At 41.1% G+C, this 21,591-nt stretch overlaps 1 protein-coding gene across 2 annotated transcripts in view; it reads right to left on the reverse strand.

Moving 5' to 3' along the window:
- Xpr1 (xenotropic and polytropic retrovirus receptor 1) overlaps positions 1–20,597 on the reverse strand; it is a 144,733-nt gene extending 124,136 nt beyond the window's left edge. Inside the window, exons 1-2 of one of the 2 annotated variants that reach the window (XM_039090615.2) lie at positions 20,349–20,597; positions 19,272–19,361 (exon numbers count right to left, since the gene is read on the reverse strand). In XM_039090615.2, the coding sequence (XP_038946543.1) occupies positions 19,272–19,274 (3 nt within the window). In that variant the 5' untranslated portion in view covers positions 19,275–19,361; positions 20,349–20,597. The remainder of the gene's footprint in view (positions 1–19,271; positions 19,362–20,348) is intronic. The other variant, NM_001105992.1, reaches the window with a different exon arrangement.
- Between the last annotated feature and the right edge of the window lie 994 nt (positions 20,598–21,591).

The raw sequence follows: 21,591 nt of genomic DNA on the forward strand, positions 1-21,591 counted from the left end.
GTAGTAGAGCTGAGGACTCAAGAGTGCAGCACAAACTACAAACTCTGCGGTCGAGCAGCCCACACACTGTTCTCAGTCCAGAAAAGACTCACAGTTTCATAGAACTACCTGGGTAAGCCAAACTCTTGTCACACAGAAACTGTGGGAGTTTTGTAACAATGTACCATAGATAGATTAATATCCAATTAATATGGCAATAATAGATTACCTGCCAACAGATAATTAATATAACAAGCTAGAGTTGAAAAACCTGTTGTATAATCAAATGTACCTGTAATAGATTCTAAGTAACAAACATCTTTGCTTTGTTCTGATCAAAGCTTAAATTTTTATTCCTATAAAATTAAAGAGTATAGAAAAAGTCATGTTGGAGAGAGGGCTCGGTGGCTAAAAGCACCTGCTGCTCCTGCAGAGGACCTGGGCTCACTTCCCAGCACCGCACCACATAACTCACAACTACCTATAGCACCAGCTCCAGGAAATCCATCATCACCTTAAGGCCTCTGTAGGTGCCTACATACACATGGTACACAGACATACATGCAGGCACGCACATAAAACAAATAAAATCTAAAATTTTAAATTAAAAAAAAAAGAAACTTATTGAGGCTGGGCAGATGAGATGGGTTAGTGATGAAGACACTGGCTGCTCTTCCAGAGGACCTGGTTTTGATTCCCAGCACCCACGTGGTGTATCACAACCTACTGTACATCCAATCCTACTGGACTTGATGTCCTCTTCTGGCTGTGGGTATCAGGCATGCACATGACGCATAGACATATATGGCCAAAAACTCATACATATTAAATAAAATAATTTAATTAAAAATAAAAAACAGAAGGAAAACTATGGCAACTTCAAATAATTTATTTAGTAATAATGAAAAAATACATTCCTATGTCAAAGCTACCACTACCACAATCTAACTTTCTGGTGAAATTCAAATGCCCTTGAAAAATTACTCTCAAGCTAGAACAGCTCTGCAGAAGACTAAGACAACACTGCCTTTGTCTACGGACCTTATTCTGGTAAAAAAATGAAAACTGGTAGGATGCATGCTCCTACCCCTGAAATCTGCATGGCTCACTCCTACATTCCTGGGCACAGCAATGCCATGTCAACCTTTATGAGCCACTGCAGCTAACATAGTACAAGTTCAAAATATGTACTTATAATCTATTCTTACTCACCACTCACCACTGATTTTAAGTGTTCAGCTGATTATTAGTTTTATTAAGCTATTGACAGTATTTCCAATTTCATGAGATATCAAATTGTAAAGTGTTTCTCAGTAATCTCAAATTTCATTATCTTTTCTTTTTGTACAAAATTCAAATCTTTTTCACTACACACAGAAAATTTGTTCAAAGCTTTGCCTTCAAGAATTCTTAAATATAAGAGTGTGTGTGTGTGTGTGTGTGTGTGTGTGTGTGTGTGTGTGTGTGTGTGTGTACTAAGACTATTCAATTTAGTAAAACATATTAGATTTTGGTCAAATATAATAGTTTCACCATGTAATACTGCTAACTGCTCTTCTAAGTAAAAAGCTGTCATTTTATAGGGTCAAAAGCCAAAAAGTAAAAATAAACTCAAAAAGGAACTAAATTTTACAATGCTACTGCCTAGATGCCTATACATTCTTTTTTTTTTTTTTTTTTTTTTTTTTTTTGTTCTTTTTTTCGGAGCTGGGGACCGAACCCAGGGCCTTGCGCTTCCTAGGTAAGCGCTCTACCACTGAGCTAAATCCCCAGCCCCTATACATTCTTTTTAATCCAGGGGTCTCAGACTACTTCATGACCAAGTTTAAATGTTAAAACCTTTAAGAAATTATGCATTACCTGTAAGATACTGTTTCCTACAAACTTACTACTACACTTCGAGACATGTGAAGATATTAGCATTAATAAAATACTACTTCCGAAAACCTGAGTCACTGTCAGGATGCATGGTTATTTTATGTATCATACAAAAGGAAAGCATTGTGGCAGGCGTACGACGTACCCCACTGTTGGATATTTAAATGTGGCAGTGCCACTGTTGCTGCTGCTTTAGGAAATGCACGGGAACAGGAACTTCCATTTTTAAGAGTTTATGAAGCTCATAGTTCTGGAGTTGCAGAAACTAGGCACTGGCATCTGCTCAGCCAGGGTGAGGACACTGGCGCATCAAAGCATGACAGATGGTACTGTGTCAGAGCACATGTAACAGGGAAAGAGCACATGATGACATAGGAAGCCAGAGGGCAAGGCAGGACCTGTGTTGGTCTTTTTATAGCAACGTTCTCATAAGAACTAACCTGAATCATAGGAGAACTACATTAATCTCTATCTTCAATGACCCAAAGACCCTTAAGAGGCCACACCTCTTAAAAGTTCTAAAACTTCATCCCGCCACCAGACAACAAGACACCACACCTCCAGCACACGATGCTTTGGCACATCCCAAGCACAGTAAATGGAGTCGTCTCACAGCAATGCTAGCAAGGTGAGCGTACTACTGTGCACCCAGACGTGTCCACATGCTTTACCCCTATCCGAACACCTCATTTCATAGAGCCCTTGTAAAGACAGCTTGTGACTGACAGATGAGAAGATTGTAACACAGATAACTCAAGGCCTGCCTAGCTGAGCCACCACAATTTCAATTTCAGTGAGGTCAGAAATCAACTGTTCTGCTTTGTTTTGTTTTTCGACAGGATTTCTCTGTATAGCACTGGCTGTTCTGGAATTTGCTCTGTAGACCAGGCCCAGCACTCAGGAAGCAGAGGCAGGCAGATCTCTATAAGTTCCAGACTCACAGTACACTCTAAGCCAGTCAAGGCTACATGGTAAAACCGTCAAAAAAAGAAAGAAAAGGAAAAAAATTAAAGCCTTTTGTACAATTTATTCAAATCATATAGAAAACGCTTTCTGTCCTTTCTGGGAAATATCAATAGCAGAACACTTTGAGGCTTTATCTTTCAAAGCATAAGCTTATTCTACACAGAAAAGTTTATTCAAAAGATGTATGGACTATGTAATTATACGTGCCAATTCTTCTGTTTATTGGTAGTTTTGCTACCCACTATTATAAAAATACTAGAAAACTGAGGAGATCAAAAGTCTAGTGCTAAATACTGGTTCACTGAGTAAAAAAAAAATTAGAAAAAAATTCTCTAAATTAATCCCCAAAGCTCACTTACAGGCAGAAGACAAACACAAAACGTTCCCTCCACTGCCAGCTGCCTTCAACCTCTTTTCCTCTTCTAAATTGCTCTTCCTCACTGTGTCAGAGCTCCCTGACATTTAGTCATTCTAAAGAAGTGTAAAACTTCCATGTGAAATAAGATTAATCCTGATCCTCCTCTTCCTCCTCCTCCCCTCCCTCTTCTCTCCCCTCCCCTCTCCCCTCCAGACTTTGGAGCTCGGATTAAAGACAGGCCCCTCCCCATGTCAATCACACAGTCTCACATATCCACTGTCAACAAATCCAATGATCAATTCTTTGTTCACTTTTTCCTTCAACATATTGTACTAAACTTTGTCAAACAAATCAAGAGTTTGTGGAAGTCTTGATACTAATTTGGAGCAAATTACTAATTTACCTTTAACTAACACTAAATGGGAAAAAAAAACCCCACCTACCTGTACCATAAAGCTTGAAAGACACCACCACTCTCCATTTTGGGGGTTGGGGGCACACTGGGGACTGAACCTAGAAGTCTATTGTTCGACACATGCTCTACCAGCTATGATTCCCAACCCCAAAAGTGCTTTTTAAATGGCGCTCCTAGCCACTCCAAATAATCTAGGTAATAGAGTAACTCTACGTTAACAGTGAGGAAGTGCAGAGTCCAGTTATATGACATGTTGATTCCATATATCTATCTCCTTTCCCTCACAAAACTTAATGACAATGTGGAAATTATTTTAAGTATAAACTGTAAGAAAAAAAGAATGGAGAGGGACATAGCAAACAGCAGGTTTAGCACATCTGACAAAACCAGAGAGCAGTAGAGGAGTAAACTGATTTTACCACACACCATGGAAAGCTTGAAATACCTTCAGAGTAGGATTCCAGCAAGAAGCAAGCCAGTGCAAATCTATAAACCCAGAACAGGCCAGGATCTGGAAGTACTGTGTGGTTGAGAAGGCCAGTTAAAGAAGAGGTTAAATATAGGATTGGAGAATAAAGTAGTTAACAGGTCCACTCCTGGCTTACCACAATACTTTTCACACACACCCCACCAGACACCAACTTCATTTAGTCCAAGAAATAGAATTAAAGAGGAGAGGAAGGATTGGGATGCTGTCTCCAGACAAAACAGAGGACAAAAGTGACAAGCATTGAGTCGAATAGATAATCAAGTCTATTCACTATGTGCTAGGATCCCAAGCTGGTTTCTCTCCACTAACTCTCATAACTAAGAACATGTCAACTAGGAAAATGTGAGTGCAGGGGCTGGGAATGGGCTCAGTAAGGAAAAGTGCTTGCTGGGCAAAGCATGAAGAACTGAGTTCAAATTCCCAGTACCTGTGTGAATAGTGAGAGGTAGCTATATGCACAGGTAACCCCAGAACTGCAGGGGATAGACACAAGAGGATCCCTGGGGTTTGCATGCTGCTGGCACAGCTCCAGACTCAGAGACAGACTGTGTCTCACAAGAATAAAGTAGAGGGTGATAGAGCAGGACACTGATGTCCTCTGACCTCTTGAGCATGTGCAGGTACAAGCACCAGAGAACATAACTGGAGGAAAACTAGAGCACTGCCTCCTGACTCTCCGTCCAATATGTATTATTTAAACAATGACGTGAATATAATGATGAGTATATAACAGCCTCAACAGAGCTCATTTGCATGTGTCACTCAAGAGTAATCTCGAGCACTTACTATTTTATTTTAGATAAAGAGTCCTCCTGTGAGTTTGCTTTAATTCTTTATAGAGGCCATCAACCTTGTACTAGAAAGTGCTATTCTAGGTTAGTTTCACTAACAAAGGAGTTATTCTTCCTATATGCCTACAGGAATTGTGAGACATACAACAAAATTTTCAGGAACCTAGAACATGAGCAACATTAGAAATTAAGTCTCCCCAATAAAGATGCTAACTGTAAAACTACACACACACACACACACACGCACACACACACACACACACACACACACACAGAGAGAGAGAGAGAGAGAGAGAGAGAGAAATAACAAATGTATAAATCTTGTAAATTTTCATAAGTGAAAAGAATAGATGTAATTAGTTTAATAATAAGAATCATCTCAAAAAGTTGGTTTTTTGTGTGTGTTTTGTTTTGTTTTTTCAATTAGAATATGTGGTCTTAAGGCCAGAAATTCTACTTTCCATAGATTTAGCAGGATCTAGTATTTCTGCAGTTTCAAAATTACCCTCTTTATTTTAATTTTTTGAAGCTCAAGAACAATCTTATTAGCGTCTAAAAGAAAACCACTCTGGAGCAGACAAGCTATGCACCTAAGCAGCTACCCAGAGGAGTAAAATGGAGGAGAGAAAGATAAAAGCCATGCCACTCGCCATAGAGGCACGCAGCCCCGAGAGATAAGGGAGGTTAAGAGAGTGTGAAGAAACCCAAGCTTAAGTTCTGGCCAGCAGCTTAAAAAAAAAAAAGATTCAAAACAAAAGATAAAGGAAAGGTATACCCTTCTGAGTCAAAATTGGCTTATAGGGACTGTGTGTGTGTTTGTATGTAAGTGTGTGTGTGTGGGGGGGTCTGTCTCCATCCAGGGTGGGGATCCCACAAATGCCAGTGTGCCAGCAGAGGACAGAGGACAATTTCCAAAAGTCAGCAGCTCTCTCCTCCAGTTATGTGGGTCCCATGTATTAGACTCTGATAATCAGGCTTCTCAGCAGTACCTTTACAGGAACCTGCATTTCTGCTTTACAAGCAGCCTGAGTGACTCTAAAGCAAGAGTCATCGGACCAATCTCTGAGAAACAATCTCCAACAGTCCAAGTGTGAGACCTTGATTCAACAAGCCTACCAACACTGGCATCTACCACCATGGATGCTGGGAAACCCAGACTCAAGGACTGAGGTATATCAGCAGCAGTAAAAGGAATCTAAATTGGGATACTCTCCCCTTGTCACTGCCATGAATAATAAAAGTTTTAGAGCTTTGCAGTAGCCACTAGCCACATGTTACTATTAAATTTTTAACTAGCTAAAATTAAATATTCAGTTCCGTGGTGTCAGGAACCACATTTCAAAGACTCATCAGTCAAATGTGACTTGTGGCCACATACTGGACTACACAGATACTGAACATTTCCTGTATCACTGCAAGTTCCCTTGCACAATGTAGTTACAAATCAAGATGAGTGCCCATGCTGCTTTCCTTAAAACCAAATAACATCCCTTCTAGTGATAAAAGCTATAGTAGTCAAGTGTCTGCCCTAGTTTGATAATCATCATCATCATCATCATCATCATCATCATCATCATCATCATCATCATCATTGCCTACAATAACATACAGACCAGGTGTTTTGCATACAGTATCACAATTACTGAAGAGCAATTTACACTGTTCTACAGGTAGAACCTTAAGATTCAGAGAAGGTTTATAACTATTAAATAATAAAGCCAGACTTCAAATGGCTTAAAATCCAACTAGGCAAAAGCTGGAGATGTAGTTCAGTGATAGAATACCTGTATAGTATGCACGAGGTCCTGAGTTCAAGTCCTAGTTCTGGAAAAAACAAAGCTATAAACAAAACATGTATATGCTAGGACAGGAATTAACACTGTCTTTTTAAAACAGTCTTTAAAATGTGTGAGTGAATGCATATCTGTAACAGCAGTGTGTGGAGGTCAAAGAACAACCAATGGGAGTTGGTTCCCTCTACTATGTGATTCAGATCATCTTTGGGCTCACAGTAGATTCCCTTTCGAGCCATCTCTCTAGCCCAGCACAACACTAACTTAAAAAAGAAAAAAAGAAAAAAAAAGAAAAGAAAAAAAATAAAGTAGGGGAGAGGTCAGTAATAAAAGTAAAGGTGAAAGTCATCTCAAAACAGTAACCATGGCAGCATATCCAAGCATATTTCAGTAAAAAAGATATTACTCAACAAATTAGATGTACCCAAACAGCACAAAAACTTGGGCTTGTAGAATGAAATGAGTGTACCATAACTCTAGCTAACTCTAATCACATGCTCAGCTGGCCTCATAATTTACCTCCTCTCAACAGGCTGGTGAAGAGAACAGAGAACAGAATGATGGCAAGGAAGGCCTGTTTTCACTAGCGTATGAGTGCTGAGTGCATTCCCCAGTGTAATGAGTAATTCGGCACACGAGTATTTACACATTATCACTCCTTTGTGAGCTTACAAAATCCAGTCAACCACTTAATTGTATACCATTGGCCAAGCCCCATCAATCTAGGGTCAGTGAAAAGATCAAATTCAGACAGAACTTGGGGCACACTGAATTTACCAAAGTAAAGGCATTCTGTGAAGCTTCTTAGCAACCAGTGAAGAAGTGTTCCCAAGTAAGGCACTGACCTCAAATGACACCTTTATTCAAATTCCAGCAGCATTTATTAGTCCCTGTGGCAAATGCCCTGAGAGTCCTAACTACCAAGTTTCTCACAAACCCATTCTTCCTCTTCAACCCTTTTAACACTCAGCAGAACCAGTGCACAGGAAACCCACCATAATCCTAGCAGAATTGAATTTCAGGGAAAGCAAGGGGATGGAGTGCATAAAATGGGGTGGAAGGAGGAAAGAGAAGGGGGAAGTGACTATTTATAATTTAAAAAAATTGGGGCTGGGGATTTAGCTCAGTGGTAGAGCGCTTACCTAGGAAGCGCAAGGCCCTGGGTTCGGTCCCCAGCTCCGAAAAAAAGAACCAAAAAAAAAAAAGTTTATTTTAAATAAAAATAGAATCTGGACTGATACAAATGAGTTCATAATCTTGATTCATCCTAAACTACTTGTGTGACATTGTACAACTACTAAAGTATGATTATCTTTCTTCAAAAATAGGTTAAACACTTATATGTCAATAGGACTGTTGTAAAGATCACACAAGAACTTCATTCAACAAACATAAAGAGCAGTTATGACAGAGAGTGAGCTAGATGCTAGATGGACAATACTACCTGCTTGACACACAGTACACATCTGATAAATGTTACTTTGTAACATCAAATACTAAAAAGCCACTAATGACAGCACACATCATTGTCTTATGTAGTAACACTGAAACACTATATACCAACTGAAAAAAAGATATAGCATTAATTTTAACAAACACCAACTTCATTTAAAATGTAGACTATATATAAAACTGATTAAATAAAACATTGGTTCAAGTCTTTATAATTTTTACTATACTATTTGATAATGGTTTTCCTGGTTTTGATCATAATCTATATCATAAAGATCATAAAGCATCATTTAAGATACAAATAATGCACATATACCACTTTGTGTCATCTCTTTAAATTCTTTTATGGTCCAAGAATGGAAATGCATGCCCATAATCATAGCATTTAGGAGGCTGAAGCAGGAGGATGGCATCTCTGAGCTACAAACTGAGATTCTGTCAATAAGTAAAGAAATGTTTACAACTCACAACCCGGAAAATATCTTAGTGTTTTCACTAAGTGTTCTAGGCCCTTTAATCCATCCCAAGATCCTTTCCAAGTTCATCCTATAAACTGTCCAATATATTTACTAAAATCAAATACATATGTATTATACATGTAATACTTGTATACAATAATTAAAGACCATGTCAGTTAAAAATTCCTCAAAGGCTAGAAATTAGTGCTCAATGGCTTTACCTTCAGCACCCCCATGATCCCAACTGCTCATCGCCTTGTTAGAAATAGTCACTAAAATAAAACACACCTGCTTTTGCATTCTAGCACTGAGGGCTTTGTAGCTACACTAACTTGGCCAACCCGCTCAGCCTAAAAATCAGTGTTTTCTAACAGAACTAACAAACCTACCTTGGATACTAAATGTAAAATGCCCGGCCCACCAGAGCACTCAATAAACATTAGCTATGGTTATTATTGTCACTATTGTCTTACTGTTGCTTTAAAAGGAAGAGGGGCATGCATGAATAATAAGTGTGCTTAATGCACACTCTAACATCTTCTAGACCAGTATTTCTCAACCTTCCCCATGCTGTGGCCCTTTAAATATATATATATATTTTTTTTTCTCATGTTGTGTGAACCCCCAACCATAAAATTATTTTTGTTGCTACTTCATCACTGTAATTTTATACTGGCATGAATCATAATGTAACTATTTTTGAAGACAGAGGTTTGCCAAAGGGGTCACAGCCCACAGGTTGAGAACTACTGTTCTAGACACATTTGCCATGACTTTGGCTTGGCAACTTGGGCCGTAGGAGGTGGGAGATTTAGTGTCATATAGCACATGTTACCTATGTTTCAAAACAAACAGCTATGTTATGGAGGGATATGCAATCATTTTTAACCTTCCTGAGTCTTCCCTTTATTTCTACTTGAACCCTCAGGTCTATAAACCCTCCATTCTATCTCCTAATTCAAATGGCTTTCTACTTGTGATCATACCTTATAAATGGTGCTATGGTTATTTTATGTAGATAAGTAAATAGCATCACTGATATCTGAGTCTTACCATTCACTGAATTTTTTAATTAGCATACAGAAAAAGCATTTAGTTTGTTAATTTGATCTAATAATGTGATGGTTTGTATATGCTTGGCCCAAGGAGTGGCACTATTAAAAGGTGTGGCCTTGTTGGAGTAGGTGTGTCACTGTGGGTGTGGGCTTTAAGATCCTCATCCTAGCTGCCTGGAAGTCAGTCTTCCACTAGCAGCCTTCAGATGAAGATGTAGAACTCTCAGCTCCTCCTGCACCATGCCTGCCTGGATGCTGCCATGCTCCCACCTTGATGATAATGGACTGAACCTCTGAAACTGTAAGACAGCCCAATTAAATGTTGTCATTTATAAGACTTGCCTTGGTCATAGCAGTAAAACCCTAAGATAAATAGGTTAGATTCAGATAAATGTATTAGCACAGAACATGTATTACTTTGTACAAAAAAAAAAAAAAAAAAAAAAAAGCAAAAAACCCTCACTGAAAACAACAACAAAAAGGCACTATTTCTATGACCATGCTAAACCTCAGTGAGGGTCAGCCATGGGCAAAAGGCCAGAGTCCTACAGCCAGCTCCTCAGCAGCTCTTTGCAAGACTGATCCCATGCCTTGGCCTGCATGCCCTCGATTTGTCCATTCTGAAAACAAAGACATTGAGAAGGTCTTTTCAATTCTAAAACTAATTTTAAGGTAAAATATTGTTTTTTCTATAAAACTGCAAAGAACTAAAGTCAGCCATGAGAAGCTCACTTAAGACACCTGGACACATTTAAGAATGTGCATGTGATTTTCATCTCAATTTTAAAAATTAAAGAATACCTTGACACAGGCTAGCTAAAATAAATGCACGGTCACGTCTTCATTGATGCCTGGTTTCCTCAGTGCCCATAAAAACAGCTAAGAACAGTTCATTAGAACGAATACTAGGCACGGTGCAAGTATTACCTCAAATGAACACAGCCATTTCCTAGAAACCCTCCATCTGACATCTGACATCTGACATCTGACAGAGGCTTCATTCTCCTGATATAAGCAGTGCTAAGCAAGCGCTGTACAACCTTGAGCTCTTTCAAAACAAGAAAACTAACAAACGTCTCTACTGTATCGTTGTGCCAAGCACTGTTCTAAGAACTCTTAGTGTTTAACTCATTTAATCCTCAACAGTATATGTGCAATTGCAGGAGTTTCTCAGGAGGCTAAGACTAGAGTGTCAAGAGTTCAAAACCAGCTTGGCTGTAGTTCAGTAGCAGAGTTCCTACCTAGCATGTCCAGACCAGACTGAATTACACAGTGAGACTATTTCAATGACTTTGGAAATGTCAATTGAACAAATGAACTGTGGAGATGACAATTTTCATAATAATCCTATAAGAATTGTACTATCATTATTGCTAATTTACACAAAAGAAACCAAAGCACAAACATGTCAAGTGATTTGGGACAGGGAGGTGGCTCAGCAGGTAAAAGCACTTACCATGCAGACTGGGAGTAGTGGGACATGCTTTTAGTCCCAGCACTCAGGAGGCAGAGGGAGAAGGATCTGTGAGTTCTAGGTCAGCTTGGTCTACAAAGCCTGTCCAGGCCAGTCAAAACTACACAAAGAAGCCCTGTGTCGAAAACACAAACAACAAAAGCACTTGCCATTCAAGCCTGCTGACATAAGCTCAGTCCTCAGGACCCAAGACAGAAAGAGGCAACCAACTCCCAAAAGTTGTCCTCCGTGCTCAAGTGTGTACTCACCACACACACACACACACACACACACACACACACACACACAAACACACAGAAAAAATAACGTCAAGTGACTTATCTGAAGCTGCTGAGCTTCGATTTGAACCTGCTCAGTCTGGCTTTAGAGACTGTTCTCTGCCTAATCACACAAACTAATAAAATAAATCATGGTAACAGCTCAGCCACTGACCAAGCCAAATGACTTTCATCATTTAATCTCTATGATTCCATTCTCACCTGAACAAAAATGGGAACTGAAAGTTCCTTTAAGGTCTAACACCCTATGACATAAGCCTTGAAGCCAACTGCCACAACTGAGGCGAATCAATAGCTCATAGTGACATAATTCACACCTACCTTTCTCCTTTTACCATAACTCAGCCCCCTTTCCCTTCATTCATTGTCATAAGATCCTTTATTAGCTGGATAGCCATGTTATGATCACTTTGAGGAAATAGGGGTGAGTTCTGTCCTACTGAGGGCTCTACTACCTTCCAACCCAGCTGATATGCTATAGATAAGAGTTACAGCAACAGGTCAGTGGTACTGAAGAGCAGGTCAGAAGAGGCCTGAATGCACGTATGTATGAATGTATGTATGTATGTATGTATGTATGTATGTATGTATGTATGCATAAACATTTATTTTCGTGAAGCAATACCATGTAGGAATTAAGAACACAGGCTCCTACTGTCTCATCTGAGCTACCTATAACTAGGAGCACCAATATAGTTACAGGCTCAGCCTCCCCTTCCTGAGACACAGCCTGCTCTTAGGAGAAATGTTTTTAAAATGACTACCACATTGCCTGACATAATGAGCCCTCAATAAACAAATAGATAAATAGATAAATAACAGCTGTCCTCCTTACCGACATTACTGCGACCACTGCTGCTGTTAACACTCCCTCACAAAAGTAAGAGCTCCACAGGATGACAGACTTGATTTCAAATTCTAGCGCTACTGACTTAGAGACTAGCCCTGTGAAAGCTGACTAATTTTTCAGTTACCTCATCAAGTAAAATGGAGATAATATGTGCCTTGCAAAACAGTGTGAGAACATAACAAAGCAACTAATACCTAGTCCCTAAGTACTCAGTGCTGAGTAGTTAGCTCTGTTCCTAAGACAGGCTGACCATATTTCTGCTACTCAAAGGAACTAAAGATGATGAAACCCAGGGAAGCCGAAGTTTTCTTCTCCATGGACCTTCACTGTGTAACAGACACGGGGTAATTCTCACCCTACTGGAGTCTTTTATCCTCTTGTAAGAACTGAACACTTTCTTTCAGGCAATCTCCTAACTTTCAAAGGAGACACTTCTGAGCCCAGCACAATGGCACATGACTTTAATTCCAACACCAGGGAAGCTCCTGAGGCAGAGGCAGGAATATCTCTGAGAGTTCGAGGTTAGCCGGGGCTACATGGTGAGACCTTGTATTTAAAAAAAAAAAAAATCTTCATAATCCTATCACTCATTTGTTTTTTTTCTTTCTCCCACAAGTACAAAAAGTAGTTTCAGGTGCTGCATGAAATGTAAGGTTATACCCCCAGCAGCTAGTAAAAAGTGTGCTTGTATATTGTATATTAAACATTCCTGTTTTAATTTCTAATATTCTATATCAATAGACATTGGTATCCTCTGTAATTTTAAGGATTCCAAACAGTTTTGGCATTTAAAAAAGAAAAACATTGTTCTAAGGAATAAAAAACAAAGTCCCTATAAAGCACACTTTCTGGGGTTAGGGATATAGCCTAATTGGTAAGAGTGTTTGTCTAGCACACATGAAAAACCTTGGGCTCAATCTCTAGTAAAGCATGAGCTGGGAGTGGTAGGTCATACCTATAAACCCATTACTTTAGAAGTAGAGGCAGGAGGATCAGAAGTTCAAGATCATCTTTGACAACACGGGGAGTCAAGGTCAGCTAGAATACATCAAATTCTTTCTGGAAACGGGGAGTGAAGAAGGAAGAAGAGATGGGGAGAGGAAGAAGGGAGGGGAGGACAGAGACAGAGACTTTTCTACTTCCTGTGACTGCATCCCATCTTTCTATCTTCAAAAGACCACTAGCTGGGGCTAAGGACTGGAGACATGGTTTAGAGGATACGAGCTCACTGCACAATCATGAAGACCTGAGTCTGGATCCCCAAAACGTATGTAAAAGCTCAGTATGACAACATGCATCTGTAACTCCAGGACAGGGGCAGTGAAAGCAGCTGGATCCTTGGGGCTTTCTGGCCAGCCAGTCTAGGCAAATCCACAAGGTCCAGGTCCAGTGAGAGACCTGTCTTCAAAACATAAGGCGGAGCTCTGTGTGGTGGTGTATACCTTTACTCCCAGCACTCAGGAGGCAGAGGGCAGAGGGCAGAGGGCAGAGGGCAGAGGGCAGAGGGCAGAGGGCAGAGGGCAGAGGGCAGAGGGCAGAGGCAGAGGGCAGAGGGCAGAGGGCAGAGGGCAGAGGCAGAGGCAGAGGCAGAGGCAGAGGCAGGCAGATCTCTGTGTTTGAGGCCAGCCTGATCTATATAGTGAGTTCCAGTACAGCCAGGGCTATAAAAGAAAGAAAGAAAGAAAGAAAGAAAGAAAGAAAGAAAGAAAGAAAGAAAGAAAGAAAGAAAGAAAGAAGGAAGGAAGGAAGGAAGGAAGGAAGGAAGGAAGGAAGGAAGGAAGGAAGGAAAGAAAGAAAGAATACCATTAATTCTAGCACTCTGGAGGCAGAGGTAGGTGGATCTCTGAGCTCTAGACCAACCAGAGCCACATTTTAAAACCATCTCAAAAATAAATAAGATGGAGATGGATAGGAGAAGATACCCCAAGTACACAAGTAATGCACACCTGTACCTACACATGACTACATCTCACACACACATACGACCATTTATTCACTATTTATAAATAATGATAGAGCTGTACCTTATTTCTGATCTAACTTCTTTCTAATAGTGTAGACCTCCTTCAGTAAGTAGGGCTTTTTTATAAATCTCTCCTGTATGAGTATTTTTGATCTAATAATTTATCATAGTATTTCAAAGGTTCAGAACTGTTTATATTTTGAACTAAATTATGATGGATATAAACTGAAAACAGAACTTAGCAAAGCATACTTGAGATGTGTGTTAATTGCGAATGCCAGAGGATATAAACTCTGACTTCAAAGGGTTACCATAATAAAATAACTGAAATATTTGAGACCTTTTTGTCAGCTCTAACAAAGTACTGCTACTTTACTTGTGCTGAGGGCTGTTTCTAGATGTGTCAGCTGTCATCATGCTGTCACTGTGCTTACACTACTGCTATTACTGTTAGAGCATCTCTATATGGGTCCTCTTAAGCTGACCAGTTAAAACTTACACATCATCCACTAACCTAGGCGATAGCTGCTACCTGCTGGCCATGAAGACTGAGCAAATCCCTCACAACACTGACTCCCTCAGAATTTAAAACAAGTGGGTAGCCTCCTTAGCAGAATACTACACCAATCCATTTACTATACATTTAGAAAACTTTATTTCATCCTTCTCATATGCATAAAATTAAACTAACAGTTTTAACACTTTCTTCACTTATTCTGTAGAGTTTGGGGTATACTGGTTTGGGGCCTAAAATTCAAATATACCTGAAACCTCCGGCTAGTATAACTCAGTCTCTCAAATGTTTTTCCAAATGAGGAGTGAAGTCAGGGCTGGTTTTCCATGGTCACCCCAGGTCAAATAAGAGTCTTAGGTTCTTATGATCTGGGCCTTCACCCAAAAGCTGATCCAAAGCCAACCTCAGGAATGGATGGACGAGTGTAATCTTACCAGGATACTTACCCTAACACACTTTACAGAGACAATAAAGAACAATGAGAACTTTGATTCACTCGTTTAAATCCTATTTGTGAATGCCAAGCATCTCACTAAGAATCATTTACAACACTATTTAAAACATACTACACTATTTTTATTTGCAGAAGTCCTGTAAAGGAAGAGTGTGGTTTGTGCTCCATCGGGTGGCTGAACTGGAAATATCAAACAAGTTCCAGCAAGGCATGTGAACCCTAACTAATCAACATAATACCTTTGAGACACTGAAGCCTGCAACACAAGTTTTCCCATGGGAGGGTTCTAGACATGAGAATCACAACAACACAGTGGCAATGCTTCCTGACACTGAAAAATAAGGAAGTGTACTGCATGCACTGCATCTGCCATATCACACAACAGAAAACCAGCTCGTGACCATTACTTGTTTATTTAAGTTAAATAAGGCTTATGCTGGGGGAATAGCCCAACGGTATGGCGACTTGCTTAGCATGCTCAAAGTCCTGGGTTCAATTCCCAGCAAGGGAAACAGTTTCACTGGGTTTTCCAGTCATAGAGGAAAAACACAATTTTAAAAAGTTAGTGTTTTAATGTATTTATTTATTTATTTATTTATTTATTTATTTATAGTTTTGTTTTTGTTTTTTGTTTGTTTGGTTTGGTTTTTGAGACAGGGTCTCATTATGTGACTTTGGAACTCACCATGTAGATCAGGCTGATCTCAACTCACAAAGATTCTCCTGCCTCTGCCTCCCTGGTGCTGGGAGTCACTATGACTGGCGTTTTACTAAAGTTTTTGAAAAGGTGATTTTTAAACATTAATTTCATATTAGAATTTAAAATAGTTTCCTAAATTCTCTCTTCATAAACTTAATTAAACCATAACAAAGCACAGAACTTTAGATGAATGGTAGATCATATGAGGCTTACTCAGAATCCATCAGTGTTCAATCACACAGCTAATGTGACCTGTTTCCCAATACTAAAACATACAGTGCTCAAGAAGCTAGCTGAGTGTGTGGGTGTGTGAGTGTGTGGGTGTGTGAGTGTGTGTGGGTGTGTGGATGTGTGTGGGTGTATGTGGGTGTGTGGGTGTATGTGGGTGTGTGGGTGTGTGTGGGTGTGTGTGTGGGTGTGTGTGGGTGTGTGGATGTATGGGTATGTGGATGTGTGGGTGTGTATGGGTATGTGGGTGTATAGGTGTGTGTGGGTGTGTGTGGGTGTGTGGATGTGTGGGTGTGTATGGGTATGTGGGTGTATGGGTATGTGGGTGTATGGGTGTGTGTGGGTGTGTGGATGTGTGGGTGTATGTGGGTGTATGGGTGTGTGTGGGTGTGTGTGGGTGTGTGGATATGTGGGTGTATATGGGTATGTGGGTGTATGGGTGTGTGTGGGTGTGTGGATGTGTGGGTGTATGTGGGTGTATGGGTGTGTGTGGGTGTGTGTGGATGTGTGGGTGTGTGGGTATGTGTGAGTGTGTGGATGTGTGGATATGTGGGTGTATATGGGTATGTGGGTGTATGGGTGTGTATGGGTATGTGGGTGTATGGGTGTGTGTGGGTGTGTGGGTGTATGGGTGTGTGGGGGTGTGTGGGTGTGTGTGGGTATGTGGATGTGTGGGTGTGAGTGTGTGGATGTGTGTGTGGATGTGGGTGTGTGGGTGTGTGTGGGTGCGTGGATGTGTGGGTGTGGGGGTGTGTGAGGGTGTGGGGCTGTGTGGGGGTATGGGGGTATGTGAGGGTGTGGGGGTGTGTGGGTGTGTGGGGGTGTGGGGGTGTGGATGTGTGGGGGTGCGCTTGCGAGCATGTGCACACATTCAAAAGATGACAAGTAGCTTAACCTTCATATACCATAGCTTCTTTGCCTGAAAAAGCAAAGAGACAGATAATCTTTAAAATTCCCTTTCAATTCCTGAACTCTAGAGAGCTCATTGTTTTAGTACCTTATGCTTTCTACAGTAGTTACTGAAGTCATTCTTAGTCCTAAGAAACCAATGAGCAGGACCCTCGAACGAAAAATCACATCATCAATCAAAGGCTTCAAACATATTTGCCTCCTTTGTTAATATTCTATAAAATATTAACTGATCATACTAGTCTGTTTGGATGAAACTGGCCTGGGTTAATTTTGATTAACCTATTATAGACCTCTGAACTATACAACCATTGATTCCACATTTCTTTAAAGTACTGTTAGAAATACTTGTTGATGTTCTACTTTCCACACTGAGATTTGTACTTGGGTTATTAGAAACAAAGAGAGTGTCTACTCATTTGTGTTTATTCCCAGTAAAACTACAAAGTATCGCCTAGATGTCCTGTACATGGTCTTCCCATGCCTCTCTATTCCTTTGTACTTATTCTGCCTATGAAAGCACACATTTCTAGTGGAAGACTAATAATTTTCAGGATATTATATGCTACTATCATTAATAATTTCAGCAATTCAAGAATAAAAAAGAATTAAAAGTTAAGCCAAACACTTGGGAAGGCCTTAAAAGGTTCTGGCCTCATATGTATTTTTTATAAAGAAGAAGAAAGCAGGAAGAGCAGGAACATTCTCTCCAGAGCCTCACAGCTAACATACACAAGAGCCAGCTTACAGTGCAGCCGTGTGTCCATAATATTATATATAATTAAGTGTTACATAGAATTATAGATGGAAAGCTCCTCCTGATTAAAGTAATATTTACTAAGCTGACAGACAAAGAGGCTGAACAGTTCATGTTGGTTCAGAGTACTAGAAGGCAGCCTAGGCTTCAACGAAGGGTAATACATCAAAATTTCATCAACAATGCTTGAAAAACAAATCCAAGTCTGTTCTGCTGTTTTAGAGAGCATCATTTCCCCTATGTAAAAATACATACTACAAAAAATTAAGTGAAGGTCTTTTTCCCTAGCAAAAGCTGACTTTTAAATATAGATACTTTTTATCCCTGGCAATTTTTTTTTTTTTGAGTCAGGGTCCCTTCCCTAACATTTTAAGGAAGCTAACATTCTAACATTTCCAGACCTCAAAAATTCTAACTTATACCTCTATGCTATTTTTAAAGGAATAGCACCAAATCTTTGGAAATAATACACAACACAAAGACTGCAATCCCATGCAAATGTCTTTAATGGTTCCAACTTACAAAGAAAAGAGCCCCTTATTTTTCACCTCGCCTATGGAACGATGAATTTACTGAGGTAGGAGGTACATAGTAGGGAAATCTCTGTAGAATCAAATTTCAATTATCCACAATAAATGAATTTTTCAAGAGTAATTTATAATTGGTCTGAGAAAGATAATGCAGTCGCTCAGAAGCATAGGAATTCTGTCCCACTGTGACCAATCTAGAGTAACCATTTAGAAATAATAGTAACCAAATAGACTGTAAATTGAGGAGTCCCAGAGTCACTGTTGTTACTCCAGCCACAAAGCTGACATTACAAATCAAGGGTTAATTGCATTTTTTTAAACTAAATTAGGCTTCCCCTTCCAGCCCAAGATAGTCCACATTAATTCTGTAAAATAGTCAAATGTTGAAATACTTAAAAAGAATCTCAGGATATGTCCAACCACGGCTCCTCTGACCAGAAGCAAGCATTCCACACTGTCCGCGCTCCAGCACTAAGCTCTGGGAAGAACTGGCAGCGGTGCTGAAAGTGCTGGTAGGAAGATGAAAACCCAATGCCCTTGTCTCAATGAAACCCACCATCTGGACTCTAGCCAAGGCTTTAAAACTGACTGAATGTTATTACAGACAATAAATCAACAATTCCACAGCCTGAACTGTTAGGACCTTTCCTCACAGAATGTGGCAAGGGAAGATTACAAGGAAACTGACAAGAGAGCATTAGTAATGAGCCGTTCATTTCTGGCATTAAATACAATATATTACAAGTAAACTTATTTTACACTCTTCAAGATTCTGTTTAACCTAACTATCCCTTTCCCCGCTCTTCAATTATTACAATGGCTACATGAATAAATGAACTTGCTGCTGTTGCCTAAACATCCTATCACTAAATTTATATAAAAGTTAAAAAGGAAATCCAAAATATCTTAATTCATAAAACCTAGTTAGTATGTGTGTGCATGTTCCTATTGATTTTATATTCTTTGTTCCTGCTCATACCATAGATGTGAGTTCCTGGAGGTCACAGATCCGCTGTCTTTTCTCTCTCCAGGAGCTGATCTACTAGCTTCTGAGAACAACCTATTGAAGCTTAAAAAAAAAAAAAAAATCCCTTTCATTCAGGTATTCTACCTTTTAAGTATGTAAGTGGTTTTCACTTCTTTACTTTTCCCAATATTGATGCAAGGTCCCTTACAATGTGTATTAAAAACCGTCCAAAAGCTGTGCAAGAAGAAGAAACTGAAAGGAAGAACACGACTTGTGTAATACACAAGTAAGGTACAGTATTTATATGACAGTGATTTTTTTCTCCCTACCAAAAACTTAGCAGAAAAATCTGAAATTTTAAATAATTCTCCTCCCTCCTTCCTCTTCCCTCCAGTCCCAAACCAGAGAAGAGTGAAAATCCCAAAGATGTGGTTATTCTGTATAGTTCGTGCAATCAGTACAAAGACGAGGCACCGTCTCCTTATCAAAACAGAACTATTGGTTCGATGCGTTTGAAAACTATAACCACTGCATTAGATGATACACATTTCACCAAGTTTCAACCCTGTTACAAAGCCTTTGTCAACAGTGGGTAAGTGGAGGTAAGCCGACGGGCTGGGTGGAATGAAGGCAATCGCTGGAGGGGTTTTTCTTGCAAGAGCACGGTTCTCTGGCGAGAGGTGAGCAGCGAAAAGCACCTAACCTTGGCAAAGGGGGTGATCTTCCGCGGTGGGGACCAGAGGTCAGGGTGAGTGCGGAGGGGGTGACGCCGAACCGCCGCGACCCCGGGCCGCCGTCGCACCTGCGGCTTGGCCTCCCACCACTATTCCCCAGCCCCAGCCCCAGCCCGGCTGTGCCCTTCCTCTCGCCGCCGTCTGCATATCCGTTACCCCGGCGGCAGAGGGCTGCGGGGGAGGGGAAGGACGGCCTGGCCGCCGGGGGCCAGCAGCGCCGGGGATGCCGCAGTGGCTTCCCGCGGCGGTGGGTCAAAGTCCGCCCGGGCCGGGGAGCTCAAGGCAGCGGCGGAGGTCGCGCCTAGGGAGATGGCAGCCCCTCCGAGCCCGCCCCAACCCCAGCAGCCGCGGGTACCTCATACTGGATGTACTGCTTCCTCCACTCGGGAGTGATGTGCGCGGAGAGGTGCTCGGCGAACTTCATCCTGCCGTGTCCCCCTCACTCCCACCCGGCTCCAGCAGCTACAGGCGGCGGCGGCGGCAACAGCGACTCCGACTCCTCCCCACATGGGCCCCGGCGCTGCGCGAAGCTGCGCTTCTCTCCTCCTCCGCCGCCGCCGAGGTCTCCTCAGAGCCGCCCTCCCGCCATCTTCCTCCTCCTCTCCATAGCCCCGCCCCGCCCCGCCCTCTAGACGTCATCGCCATGGTAACCGCCTACGCCGCTCCGACGGAGGGGGCAGAGTACGGGGCGTGGCCTCGGGGGCTTTCCCTCATGCTCCGCCCCTTTGGGCCGTACTGTGAAGGCACCTCCCCTGACCTCTTCCGCCTGCCTCCAGTCTGCCTACAGCTGCTTTCCACACTGTGCCTGGGAAACAGCACTATTGTTACTGCAATTAATCTTGGTACTGGAGCAACAATAATCCACACAAGACAGACACAAGTTTGCAGAGAACTGTGCAAACATTGTTTCCATTTTAATATTGATTCTTCATAAAACCCTTTAAGATGAATCAGCAGTAAATCCAAATTGAGCAGTTGAAACAGTTAAGAGTCAATTGTATTTAAGGGAACTGTATTCACACGCTCTAGGTGCTCAATAAATGCTTGTTGAAATCAATTTAAATGTCAGTGCCAGAAAGTTTGTGTTGCTTCTGTATTTCAATGTAGTTGTCTAGGTAGTCCTAGAACTACCAGAAAGGCCAAAACATCTGAATACAAACCAGGACTGAAACTTTGCGATCCAGCTAACTGGGACTGGGGGCAAAGATTGAGAGGGAAAACAATGTTGAGAGGAAAGAGAATTCTCTATGCTTCCTCTCCCTGTGAGACAGTCCTGTATCCAGACTGACCTCTGGAAAGAAAGATATCACTGAGACACCAAAGTACCACATTCAATGTGAGAGTGACTACCCTGAAGGACTTATCTGAGGGAAAAGCCCAGGTCCCATCCCAGGTGATGGAGCTCTGGATAACGCAGTGGCTGACATTTTTTTCCAGTATGTCTATCCTTGTCCCTGTAGCAAGCACTGTTCTAAACCCCCTACATGTACTTTATCCTTTAACTCTTACAACTTTCATGAGACTCAAAGATTTGCTAGGGAAGACCTGTGCCTGGGACAATATAGATCTCTGTTGGCTTCTGAACACACACATACACA

The sequence above is a fragment of the Rattus norvegicus genome, chromosome 13 (assembly GCF_036323735.1).
Source record: "Rattus norvegicus strain BN/NHsdMcwi chromosome 13, GRCr8, whole genome shotgun sequence".
Lineage (NCBI taxonomy): Eukaryota > Metazoa > Chordata > Mammalia > Rodentia > Muridae > Rattus > Rattus norvegicus.